At 46.7% G+C, this 13,944-nt stretch overlaps 1 protein-coding gene across 2 annotated transcripts in view; it reads right to left on the bottom strand.

Moving 5' to 3' along the window:
- Positions 1 to 13,602, bottom strand: part of ABLIM3 (actin binding LIM protein family member 3) — a 134,077-nt gene extending 120,475 nt beyond the window's left edge. For both annotated transcript variants that reach the window (XM_010591713.3, XM_064278013.1), the window contains exons 1-2: positions 13,463 to 13,602; positions 12,982 to 13,081 (exon numbers count right to left, since the gene is read on the bottom strand). In XM_010591713.3, the coding sequence (XP_010590015.1) occupies positions 12,982 to 12,994 (13 nt within the window). In that variant the 5' untranslated portion in view covers positions 12,995 to 13,081; positions 13,463 to 13,602. The remainder of the gene's footprint in view (positions 1 to 12,981; positions 13,082 to 13,462) is intronic.
- Between the last annotated feature and the right edge of the window lie 342 nt (positions 13,603 to 13,944).

The raw sequence follows: 13,944 nt of genomic DNA, 5'->3' as shown, positions 1-13,944 counted from the left end.
GCCCACTAGGTTAAAGGCACTCTACGATAGGCACAACAATGGACATAAGCATAGCAATGATCATAAAGATGGCATAGGACCAGGCAATGTTTCATTCTGTTGTATATCCAGTCACTATGAGTTGGAGCCAACTCGATGGCAGCAAACATCATCAGTGTATATCTCGGTTCCATTTTCCTAATGGAAATGATCAAGAGGTGACTATCATAACAATAAACCAAAAAAACAAACCTGTTGCTGTCGAGTGGATTTCGACAATACCATGCGTTAATTAATTTATATATTTACAAGGGATTTTCCCAACTCATTCAATGTATTTCATTAGTATATCACTATTAATAATTAGTGCATGTTTTCCATATGAACAGGCACTGTGCTCAGCATCTTAGACCCATTCCCTCACTTAGGGCTCACTTAGTATTCCCATCTCCAGAGGTAACTGAAACTTAGAGGGCAAAGTAGCTCGCTCAAGGCCACATAGCTAGTACATGGCTGAGCTGGAATTTGAACCCAGGCAGTCTGACTTCACAGCTCAAGCTCTTATCAAATACACTATCTCGGCTTCTCGATTTGGTCAGTAACCTAGTTTGCAAAGTATCAGCTCACATAGCCCCAGAACTAAGAATTAGATAACAGGTCTAGCCATGGGCATGGGAGCAGTAATACTGGCAGCAGAACCATGTCTGCTTCTCCCTTCTACATCGCCCCCATCCACTCCCACCTGCCCCTCACTGCCTCTGGGTTCTCCCATCCACCAGGTCTATGCTGCCCAGGAGATCTCCCTAAATAATGCACAGCTCTAGTCAGGCCACTGGTTGGCTCTAAACCTCTCATGGCTCCTCATCGGCCAGAACATAACGAATACTCTCTAGCCTAGCATTTAAGACTCTCAAAGATCTCACCCCACCAACTCCCCAGCCTTATTTCCTCTTTGTCCACCTATTCATACTCTATAAAGTATAGACAAACCTGACTTCCTGACATTTCTCAAAATGTTTTGTGTCTTTTTCTTTCACCCCAGCCCAGTGCCTAGCCAAAGGGCCCACAGCTCAGGAGTTGCACAATAAGGTTTGTGGAATGCTTCACTGAGAGAATGAGGGAACAAACCCATCTGAAGAGCCCCTTCCTTCCCTTCCACTCTAACACAACTTTATTTCTCTCTCAAGATCCAGGTTAAATACTAACTTCCCCACAAAGTATCCCCCAGGTCTTCGCCTCTTTTCCTTTAGACATCCTCACCTCTTTCCTTCCCTCTCAACACCCATCATGGCTTCCCTTGTATTACAGTGATGTGTGTTCGGGCCACCCTTCTGGTGATCCTGGAATCAATATGAGGTTAGGGTCTCTGTCCTGGGCCTCTCTGATCCTACCACACAGAGCAGGAGTTATTTCAATGCCTAAGCGAATGGGTGAATAGTGCTGGGACATCTGATGGGGTCTATAAGGCCAGCCATCTCAGCCTACATGTCCCCTTCCTCCCCGTGATCTCCAACACAGTGGAAATGGGGAAGATGGTGAAAAGGTTGGAGCAGGAAGGAGTGAAAGGAGGCCTCAGGTTCATATCAACATGGTTTCAAACACCTGCTCCAACACTGTGTCACTCACGTGACCTTGGCCAGGCGACTTTACATTTGAACCTCGTTTTCCTTTTTTGTAAATTGGGATATTAACATGTACCTCACTAAATTCTCCATTTTATATTCATTCAAGTCGCCATCACTTATTAAATTTCAGACTGGGGCCAACTACATCTTCCCTGTGCCTCAATTTCCTCTTTTGTAAAACGAGGATAATATTAGTATCTACCTCATAGGACTTTTGTTAAGGTGAAGTACATGCTCAACAAATGTTAACTGTTATTAGCTGTTAGGAATTGAATTGGGTTTCCCCTCTCCCCTAAAAATGTGGAAGTCCTAACCCCTGTACCTGTGAATATGACTGTTTGGAAATAAGGGTTTTATTTTTTACGTTAATAGGGTAGGTCTTACACCAAATCACTTTTAAATGATGTCTTATAAAAAGAGAGAATAGACATATAAACACACACACAGGGGGAAGTCAGAAACCATGTGAAGACCTGTCTACAAGCAATGGAATGGCAAGGCTTGCCAGCAGTCATCAGAAAGCAGGAGGGAGCCCCACAGAAGGCAGGGCATGGCTGAGTCCCTGATTTGGACTTTTAGTCTCCAGAAGTGTGAGAAAATACATTTCTGTTCATTAAAACCATTCACTTGTGGTATTTTTGTTATGGCAGCACTAGGAAACGAAGACATTAGCTATCATTACTCTGCGTGAAGCACTGTGGTGAGGCTGGAGGATCCACAGTGAGCAAAACAGAAAAGGTCTATGCCAGAACCATCAGGTGGCTTATAGTCAAAAGGGGATGAGAAATAGAATGAAGCAAACAAGCTAATGCCAGTTGTGATAAGTTCTGAGAAGGATGGTAAAATTTTAATATAATACAAGGACCTTCCTGAGATGCAGAATTCAGGGAAGGCCTAGGTAGGATGGCTGCCAGGATTAAATAAAATAACACATGTAAACATTTGCACTCATGTAGGCTATAGGTAGAAAAGAATGTCTCTTGATTAGGAAGAAGAAGAAAAACTAGTCTGAGGCTAAGGAATCTCCAATGGGGTTTGGGCTTCTCTTTGTTCCTGAAATGCTGCCTCCCAGGCCCCTTCTTCCTACATGTCATGGGTCCTGGCTCTGTCTCTGCCATTTGAAAGAAGGCTTTATGGTCACCTCTGCCATATAAACCTGGCATACAGGCAATTCTCCTTCCAGAATAATTCATGCTGACTCTCAGATGTGCTGGCTTAGCCTCCTGTGGAAATATCTAATTTTATGGTTGTCTTAGACTTTCCTAGGGCAGTCAGGGCCTGGATCCCTGAGTAGCTTCCCCAGATCTCAAAAAGCAGGAGCAGGCCTCAGGCTGCCCCTGCTTCTGCACACTGATAGCAGTGTGCAGCGGGAAGATTGGCACCTGGTGGAGTGTGCTTCAGGTGCTTAAAATAGATCAACTGTGTCATTAGACAATTGCAAGGCATTCATTTCATTGGCCCTGCTGGTGCCGGTGAGGGCAAGAGATTACAGCCCATGGAAGAAAGACCTGTGCTTTGCACAGAAATAAGCAGATGCCCAGAAGCAGCTCTGGAAATGATGCAGGCAGTGGAGGGTGGGACTCTGCCAGGAGAGGGTGGGGCTGTTGCCTAAACACACAAGCAGGGATGCTACAGCGCGAGTAACAAGGGTGGCACAGTGAGCCCACACAAACCCTACTTTGGCTGGCATACACTTAGAAAGAGGCCTGGAGACTTCTGGGGAGCAAGGCACAACCCAGTAGCATCATCTGAAATTGTTCAGGGATCATCCATACTCTCATGGCAGACACACAGCCAATGTGTGGAGCTGACTGCTGTCTTCCAGTTCTTGTTAGTTACCATCCAGTCGATTCCAACTCATAGTGACCCCATGCGTGCAGAGTAGAACTGCTCCACTGGGTTTTTAAGGCTGTGGCCTTTCAGAAGCAGATCACCAGGCCTGTCTTTTGAGGTGCCTCTGGGTGGGCTTGAACCACTAACATTTCAGCTAGTGGTGAAGCACTTAACCGTTTGCACCACCCAGGGACTCCTGGTGACTTCCTACTGTTCCTTCAGTGTCCTCTTCCTAGCAGGCTCCAAGTCCTTCCACCATTCTGGTCATTCTTGCCTGGGCATGCTCCAGTTTATCACTGCCCTCCCTGAAAACAATGCTTTAGACACAGCCTAACTGGGCTTCTGCAGAGTGGTGCCATTACCTCCTCCTGTCCATGCAGCCTGAATCACATTTTCCAGCAGCCGCTGTTGCTCAGTTGCGTCCTACTGAACTTGTGGTCAAATAACCGTCACCATCCCACCCCAATCTTTTACTCCGATGGCTGTCATGCCTGGCATCCCCCGATTGTAGACACTGGAAGGTGATTACAGCCCAGAAGAAGAGTTCACATCATGTTTGGAGAGTAGAAATGAATGCACGTGCTGATGGACCAAATATGGGGGAATAAAGGAAAGGGAAATGCCAAAAAGGACTACCTTTTAATTACTAATGGGTGACTGAGTAGACGGAGGGTCTATCAATCAATTGGGACCATAAGAGTTGACGCGGTTTTTTTTTTTTTTTTAAGAGAGTGAGTGTATTAAATTTTATGTTGTTTGAAGTACCTTGGGAATATCCAGGCGGGCATTTCCAGTGGCTTAATCTAGAGCTTAGTTGAGCGATCTCTATAGTAAATAATAAGAGAGAAGGCTTTTTATTAATGAACTAATTCATTAAAAACATTTTGAGCACCTACTATGTGCCAGGCATTATACTTTGTTTTCTATGAATTATATGCTCCACTCTCATTGCTTCCAGAGGGATAAGGAAGACTCTACTCTCAATGGAAGAAATTATATTCCCATTACCTACTTTATCACCATTCTTTCTCAAGATGGAGAATAATGACAGATGAAAAGTCTTGAGTAGCTATACAGGGTCACTGATGTGGCCTTTCAGCAATCACTCCTCAGCTAGATGGGTATCAAAACTGACCTGACTGGCATGGAGCTGACAGATGTACTCAACTGGGCTAGGCATGCCCTGTATGTCAGAACAACCTCTGCAATAGGTCATCCTTTCAGGGTATTCTCCTCTGGGCTGGAAAAGATACCCAGAGATGGGATCAGTTATCCAGAATTGCTATCCTTTGATCTGTGCCCTACCTCTACTACTATATTCCCTGGAAACAGAACTGACTTCCAGGTGATGGGGGTGGGACATTCTTTGCCCTGGTATTTCCTCAACAGTATCCAACAGGATGTGATATCACCCTTCTGGGACTGGTCAGCTGGGGAAGTGAGGACATGCAGCAGGGTTGTGCTCACTTCCAAAGGACTTTAAAGGCATGGCAATGTTAATCAGTTGCAAACTCTGGAAAGGACTTTCTCGCATAATAATTAACAGAGAGGCAGCAGTGGTCACATCTCTCTGTGAAGATACGCTTCTCTGCGCTTGCGGTTACATGAACTGTCTACTAGATAGGGGTTTAAAAACTCAAGTGTGTGCAGTAGCAAGGTAATGTAAAAATACAAGCTATCCTCGTGTAATGTAATAAGGAGCGGTGGGAACTGTGGCAAATTGGAGACTATTACATGCCCCCTCAAAGCAGGCAATCTTAACTGTCATGGAGGAAAACTGAGCCAGTGTGGCAAGATCTGGGTTTATTGTTTTGTTTTTGGTAAAGAAGCTAAAAATCCCAACCTTGATTTCCCAATCTCTCAATGTTGGCAAATATTTCAAATTCATTGAAAACCTAGAGTAGGGTAAATAAAACATGTCCCACAATGCTGGCCACCAGTTGGGACCATTTTGCCCCATGTGTATGATCCATTAAAGCAAGGACTACGTCTGTTAGATTTATTGCTAGGTTCCCACCATCATGTCTGGTGCAGAGTTGGTGTTGAGTAAGTATCTGTTGAGTGAACAAATGAACAATTCAATTCTTATTCCCCATGTTGGACATTCCCAGGAACTAGGCAGATTGAAAACCAATACCACAACTCTAAATTTGAGTGACACTATTGAAATGTTACAGTCATGAGTAATGACCTACATAGCAGGTGGGGAGTGTGTTTTTTGCAAACTGGCTGTATGTACACTAAGTTACCTGCAGTCTGCCCATCTGGGGCCCCCCTCCACATAAACATTTCTCTTCTGGTTCTTAGGAAGAGGTTACACTTTTGCTGGTTACCAAAAAAACCCCAAACCCGTTTTTGTCAAGTCGATTTTAACTCATGGCTACCCTATAGGACAGAGTAGAACTGCCCCATGGGGTTTCCAAGGAACAGCTGGTAGATTTGAACTGCCAACCTTTTGGTTAGCAGCCGAATGCTTAACCACTGCATCAACAGGTCTCCTTTGCTGGTTAGGGATGGTACAATTGGGGCTTAAGCATCAGGAGTAGAGAGACAACCTTTGTGACATCCACGATTAATAATCAACTATCAATATCCTCTATTAGTCACAGAGTGACTGATACTCAGGGAAAAGCAAACCACAAGAAAGTCTTCTCTTTGAAGAGCCATTTATTGAACAAACACTATTTTTTTTAGTCATTTTATAAACACTTGCTGGTCCCTGGGTGGCACAAACAGTTTGTACTCATCTATTAACCTAAAGGTTGGTGGTTTGAACCCATCCAGTGGCTCAGTGGCAGCTTGGTGATCTGCTTCTATAAAGCCAAGAAAACCCTATGGAGTAGTCCTACTCTGTAATTCATGGGGTCACCATGAGTCAGAGTTGATTCAATGGCAATGGGTTTGGACTGGTTTGGTAAGTGCGAGGCAGTGTTTCAAGCAATTCACAACTATAAACTTATTTACTCTTTATAACAACTCTATGCTCTCTGACAGAGGCACTATTACTAGCCCCTTGGGATTATCATCACAGTTGAGGAACTGAGGCACAGAGAAGGTAAGCAACTTGCTCAGAAACACACAGCTAGCAAAGAGCAGGTCTGGATCTGAAACCCAACAATCTGGCTCTAATCTATGCCCTTAAGAACTCATGAGAACAATTTAACTGGCAAAATACCCAAAAACTTATTTAACTGGCAAAGTATCCAAAAAGTCCAAGGTGCTTACATACTCTTGTGTTGTTTTCTATTCTTTTACAATGGTATATGGCTCATGTTGGGTATTAGCCAGTTGTTGACCATTCATTGCAACCAATGTTATCTCAGGAAGATATTTAAAGCTTTTGCCAGATAGGAAAGTTGGAGTTCAGAATTGATATCATTTCCTTTACATAATATAAGTCCTCTTGAAATCACATTTTGATTTTCAGAGATGTGTTACATTCATTTTGGATGGTTTTAAAATAGTTCCTTACATTATTCCTCCAACCCTTTAGCCTCAAGTAATCATTAGTCAGTTAAGTGCTTCATCCATTTGGGAAGGGCTGTTTTTAAAAAAAATCTCTGTAGTTGTACAGTAAATAATCTTTATTTTATATGTTTTGTAAAGTTAGAATCTCTTTAGAGGGCAGTCTACTGTTTGGTGTTTTTAATGGTTCCCTTTCTTATGGAATTATTAGAGTTCCTGGCCTGGGCTATGAGATTAGCGAGGAAGGTCTCACACTCGCTCCTTGTGTTGGGTGTCTTCAATTTTGCCCTCCCTTGCCCCTCTAGGTCCACTTGCTCCCTTCTCTATCCTGCACTGGGCCCCAGGAGGCTAAGACTGACCACTGTTGGGCCCCATTAAGTGCCTCTCATGCCCTCTGGCTTCTGGTCGGATTCAGCCAATGGGGAATACCTGGAGAAGAGCAGAGGAAAGGAGGAGCGAGAGGTCAGGATATTTATTCTCCTAGTTCCTTCCTTGGGGTGTTTGCTTTTGGCTAGCTCCCTCCTTGGACAGAGGCCACAGGTCCTGACAGGCAGCACTCACCCCACTGCCCTTTGGGTCTCTGGTTTCTTTCTTCTGGCCTTCAGGCCTGGGGACATTGGTTGTGAAGTGGCTAATGGGCCACTGTTATTAGCCTCCAGTACTCAGGCATCCTTATTTATCTTTCTTTCTCTACAGCTTCCCACATACTTGTGAAGAATCTTTTTATTTAACTCCCCTCAAATTGCAGGAACACTGATGGCACAGTGGTTAAGAATTATGGCTGCTAACCAAAGGTCAGCAGTTTGAATCCGCCTGGTGCTCCTTGGCAAACCATATGGGGCAGTTCTACTCTGTCCTGTAGGGTTGCTATGAGTCGGAATTGACTCAACAGCAATAGGTTTTTCCTCAAAGTGCTGTCTTTTCCTTGCCAGGACTCTAGCTGCTAGAATCCTCCACTTCTTTACCCTATATCCCATCAGGTGTTAGGCCATGCAAATTTTATTTCCTAAAGGATCCTGCAAATTGCCCCATATTCCTATTCTCACAACCACCAAAATCCTAGTCCTCTGTGCCTCTTCTGAACTAGGGCAATTGTCTCTTACCTGGGATCCTCACTTGCTGTCTTGCCCTCTTCAACCCCTACCATATACAATACCAAGTTAGTAATCTTCCTGAAGGCTTCCTGAAAGCTATGACTTCCCTATGTACAAAACCCAGCACTAGCTGCAATACCAGTACAGCAGGCTTATTTTCAATAAGAGGGTTTAGTTCCCAAGATATCATCATTCCAGAACTTTGCTCTACCCAATGAGCAACTCAATTTCAAATTCAATTCCATTCCCTGAGACCCTATTAAGTGAACCCTGCACATTGGCATTGTTGTTCCCATTTTATGGATGATAAAATTCAGGCTTAGAGAGGTTATCTATTGTGTCCAAGGCCACAGAGAGTACATGATAGATAATGATTTGAACTCAAGAATCCATACTCCAAAGCCCAAGTTTTGTGTGACCCAGTATGGGATCCGCTTATCCTGTGACCCTTTGGAGGGGATTATGTGACCCCTTAATACTCTCTTCAAAAAACAAAGTCTGGTCCAAACAAGTAATTTGTTAGCATATCAATCCATGCTAAAGACCAGAGGGCAGGAGGAAGCCTATAAAATGAGGGAGAATGGCACGTTTACACATGAGGCTATCAAACCTCAAGAATGTTGGGAGCTCCTAGGATTCTGACTCATGTGAGGAGTGTGGCTCTTAATGGGACACAGCTGACTGGTGCCCAGAGCACACTGGGATCAACTCAGTCTCTTCTGGCTTTGGACCCAGGGGCTTGGGAACTCCTGGAGCCAACATGGGTGCTGGAGACACTGGCAGGGAATAACCATAGATTGATTGTTGTCTAAGAATATGCACATTAGGTCCATGGTGCCACATGGCTCTGGTGACTGTGTGGGAGTGAGGGGTCTGGGTTTAGCTCCTTCCTTGCTGTTTGTGTTCAGGAAAATGGCCAAAGTATAAACCAGAATCAAGAAATGCCTCAGAATGTGTCTTTGTGAGGGGCTACACACTATAGCTCTCATGATGTTTGCTGACTGGTGGGATGTGGGCTTCCACCCATGATCAGGATGGGTGTGTAATGACAAAGACAAGGCTCTAGAGGAACAGGGACAAGAGCATATATCAGGGGACATTAGCTAAACTGGGGGGGGGGGGGGGGGGCGGGGCTGGGGAGAGCTTTTGCACTTCTTGAGGATGTGGAGGCTGACCTGAATGATGCATGGGGTGGGGAGAAGGCCTAGTGATGGGTAGGTGAAGGCTTTCTAGGTGGACAACATGCAAAGTTGGCAGAAGCAAGTCCCTAAGAGGTAATGGAAGGAGGTGAATGCAAATGGAATATGGAGAGTGGTGCAGTGTAGACAAGCTCAGACTGGCCATAAGGGACCCTGCAGGCCTTCCTCTCTCATATTAAGAGTGATGGGAATCCGTGTTTGAAGTAGAGCATGATATGGAGGGGGCTGGAGTGGATGAAGGGAGACCAGTTAGCGGTCTGGCTCAGAGGCCAGGAGACATATGACGGATTCTTAGAATTCGGCTCAGAGTGTGCAGCATCGTGGATCCGTGCACAGAAGCCAACATGGACATGATTGCCCTATTTTCCCTTCCTCTCCTCTGAAGTTCTTAAACCCAAGAGAGTTGACTATCTCTGTAGTAGCCCAGGCTTTCATGAGAGGATCCAGTTTTCTTAGCAGGCTACTTGGGAATTGAGCTCTGCCGTGGATAAGACATGTTAATTAAGGACTAAGCAAGCCTTGGGGATCCTGCTCAAACTTTCAGTGTCTTGTCTGTCCTCAAGGAGCCCTCTCACCCCACCCTTAATGGCTCTGAGGGTTGCACCCTATCTGTTACATTCTACCCAGGTTCATACCGCTCCCCCCCTCACTCCAGTTCCTCCAAAATTATTCCTTTCAAGTTTCTGCTTTTTGACGCGTTAATTCTCAGATAGATTTCAGAGAAAAGGATTCAGAGGAAACGAAACTTCACACTGAAAAGTCACTGATTGCTTTCGTCATCTAAGAAATATGTTTCTCATTAATAAAAATAGTTTACATGTGTTTACAAAGCATTTTCTCATGTATTATCTTATTTCTTCCTCAAAACCACACTGGAGGTATTCCTCACAATTTATGACAAAAGCATGATGTCCAAGAGGTTGGGTTTTGACCTGCCTGAGGGCAAAAATCAACAATGACAATAGCCACAGCAATGACCACCACAATGACAACGACAGTACTGACCACAACCATTGCAGAGATGATGCCAGCTCTGCCCAAGGTACCACATTCTGTATTTTATATGAAACATCACATTTAGTCTCCATTCCAAGCTGAAACAGTCACATTTTGCAGATGAAACAACCAAGCTGAAGACCACACAGCTAACAAGTGAGAAAAAGAGGACTGGAATGCGGGGCTCTTCGATTCCAGAGCCTGCAGTCTATGGACTTAGATGGACCACAGCTCTGTGCTCCTCTTTTTCTGATGAAGCAATCAGGCATTGCACGCATTGTCAAATATGCTACAAGTCCAAGTGCCTTTTCTAAGCCAATAATTAACTGCAGGACCCTGAGCAAGTTATTGAGCCTTAACTACAAAGCTCCACCAATAATAGGAGTCCTAATGCCCATCTCACAGGTTGCGTGTGAGCGGTCAGGGAGATTATGCAGGTGAAGTACTTACTAGCACAGTGGCTAGTGCTGGGTAGTGACCCAAAAAATGGAAGTTAAGGAAAACCTAAGTAGGAATTTCTATTAGGTACAATTTCAGGCATAAGAATTAAGTCAAGAATTCCACGTTTCAAAGAGGGGAGCATTTTTGCTTAGGTTAGGTTGTGCCAAGGACTTCCTGCCTACGCCCTGTCCTAATCACCTTATGACCATTCACTTATGTGAAGTCTGATTTCTCATCTCTCTGTAAGGCTGGGAGGAACTTTGACGTTGATCATGGAGCCCAAACCCTAAGCCTTGAGCTTGGATCTCCTCTACAGTGTTCCTGGGTAGCCCTTTAAGGAAGTACTTCCCTGGTGGGGGAAACCCTGGTGGCATAGTAGTTAAGTGCTACGGCTGCTAACCAAAAGGTTGGCAGTTCAAATCCACCAGGTGCTCCTCGGAAACTCTGTGGGGCAGTTCTAGTCTGTCCTATAGGGTCACTATGAGTCGGAATTGACTCCATAGCAATGAGTTTGGTTTGGTTTCCCTGGTGGGGAACTCAGGGTCTCCCAAGCCATCCATCCCACTCTACTCTCTTTATTTCCCCCTGTCCCTGGAGAACAGACACAGTCCACCTACTGAGAAAAAGGGCCTGAGGCTGGAAGGGCATTTTTTTTTTGTCCTTATTTTCTGTCATATTCAACTCTGTTGGCCACCATGTCTTAAAATAAAATTAAAAAAAAAAGAAAAAAAAAGTGAAAACTCTTTTTCCTTCATTCAGGAATACTCAGATAAGGTAGAGTTCCTTAGGATTCCAGAGAGAGAAAAGGGCACCGTCAGTTGCCTGTTACCTCATCTCTTAGTACCTTGAAAAATAGATGAGCCATCTTTCTTCTGTCATTTAGTGAAAGGACTTCCATAAATACATTTGTTCCTAGAGATACGGAGAAGTGACAGGCAGTGCACATCTTTATTTCTCTAAAAGCACGCAGATGCAAACTGTGGCCCAGGGTGTGCAGAATTTCGCTCTTTCCCTGTGCCTGGTATCAAGCCAAAACAGCATTCCACACTGTCAAACTCAAGAGACAGAATTCTTTGGCTGTAAGAGGCAGAGAGTCCAGCCACACTGGCTTGCTTAGCACAGGTATGTAATACACAAAGGAAGACAGCCAAGAGGTGAGTCAGACAAATACATAGTAAATAAATATATTTCATTTCCCTCTCAGTGGCTTGTGCTTTGTTTCCCTCCACTCTATACCAATAGCCTTGAAGTGGGGGGAGGGTGACAAAACAGGGAGTTTTATCCGAACACAGCCTCAGAAAGTACTGATTTTTCTGGACTACTGCTCAGCCCTAGCTTTTTTAGATGAAACTTATAGATTCCTAGATGAGGAGGGCCCCCAGCAATGTCTCTAATTCAACTCCTCTCATTTTTCAGATGAGCAATCTGAGATCCAGAGAGGGGACTGACAGCAAAGAGCACAGACCCCAGGGAAGTGACACTCGTGGGGGTCTTCAGATTCACCAACCCCACCCAATGGTGGAATGACCCACACAAGCTTGAACTCAGATCTGTCTTCCCAGGGCACTGCCCAGGCCAACCGTGCCCCAGCTGGTGCCCGTGCTCAAACGGACTAGGCTGAAGAAAGGCAGACAGTGGCTCCCTTGTAGTTCTGACTGCATTTCTCAGCAGCTGAGGCCCAACCCGGCAGCAAGATGTCTGATCCAGGCTCTGCAGAGCAGTTGCTGCCTCTGGCATGTTAGAGCCCCTGGCCAAAGGGCTTGTCCGCTTTCTCTTATTCTCAGGGATGGCTAAACAGTCTGTAGGTGTGTGGAGAAAACACTCCCTGGCCCACAGTGCTGGAGGTGCACAGAGCTGGGTATTTCACAATTCCCAGACCTGAAGGTAGCTCCGCAATAATCTGTTTATCAAACTGCTCTTTCCCATCCACTGCCTGCCCACACCCACCCACTCACAGCTGGCCTCCCTGCTTCCCAGCTCTGGGACAAGCAGGGCCCTCCAGGGTTTTCCAGACTTGTGCAGGGAGGTCTCCTCAGGACCCCCCACAGTCAGACAATGGCCAGCACTCCTGCTTCCTAGGCCTTCCCGGTCATTGCTAGAAGGAGACAAGCAGCCCTCCCAGCCAAGGCAACGGGTGCTGCCTTTAAAATATTTGCAAAATTATCATGGGAAGCTAGACTGATGTCCCTCTGCCCAGGAGCACAAAAAGCACCAAGAAGGAGTCTAGAGGCCATGCGTCCCTGCAGATGCCAGGCTTCCTTCTTGCCTGCCAGGCAGCCCCAGCACAGGCTCCTACACCTCCGCCCCCACCCTTGTTCCCATGGCAAAGGAGAGGAGGGATCCACTTACTGCTCGTGTTCATGGTGATGCCTTTGCACTGGGTCTTTCATTCACTACGCAGGCCCCGGTTGCCTATTAAATCTTCTGTTCTTCGGCCCTCACACATCACCTGGGGGTGAAAAGGCAGTCGGTGCCGGCTCCGTATCCTCAGGTGCTCGCTCTCTCTCTGCTGTCCTCTCTCGGGCTGGGCTGTCGCCACTGGCCTTTAAGGCGAGTGGACTAGGAAGGCGCAGGTGAGAGCAGGAAGCAGTAGGAGGAGGCGGTGGTGAGAGGAGCCGGGCGCACCGGTCCTCCTGCTGCTGGGACCCGAGTCCCGGGCAGAGGCGGGCTGGCAGCGCCGCTCGCGCGCACCGGCTCAGCAGTCCAGCCGCTCAGGAGCCCCAAGGGGGTGTGGACCGCAGGGCGCAGGGCGGGGGCAGCGCGGGCGCCGGCTCCGCTGGGCAGGCGTCCCCGCCCAGCCTGGGGAGCGGCGACCCGCCCCGGGACTCACCTCTCGGCCGGAGTCGGGAGCCAGAGGCCCCTGTCCGGGCCCCTGCGACCGGTTCATGAATCCTGGTCCTCGTCTGGGGTCTCGGATTCCAAGGCGAGCGAAGCGAAATAGGAGAGCTCGACATCCATGATGCGGGTTCGCGGGTGGCAGCGCGGGGGGCGCGGCCGCTCGGTGCTGCCACCTGCTGGTCGCACCGGCGCATCTTTGAGGCTCCGCCCCGCCCAGACTGCTCACGGGGCCCTGGAGTGAGATGGGGGTGATGGGGTACTTGGGTCCTGGGGTCATCGATGGAGGGCCAGCGAGAGTGTCTTCCGTCCCTGGGTACTGGGCTCTAAGGTCTAGATGATGATAGAGCAATAAAGAAATATTGAGAGGGGCTGTGAAGAAAGGGTTGGTTTTGTGGGAAGACAGTCCCACTTCCAGCCCTGCTGCTAACAAGCTCGTTGTCTCAACTTGAGTAGGGCATGGCTGTCAGTGCCTCA

This window comes from Loxodonta africana, chromosome 2 (assembly GCF_030014295.1).
Source record: "Loxodonta africana isolate mLoxAfr1 chromosome 2, mLoxAfr1.hap2, whole genome shotgun sequence".
In the NCBI taxonomy this organism is placed as follows: domain Eukaryota; kingdom Metazoa; phylum Chordata; class Mammalia; order Proboscidea; family Elephantidae; genus Loxodonta; species Loxodonta africana.
This window is presented reverse-complemented; position numbering and strand designations above follow the sequence as displayed.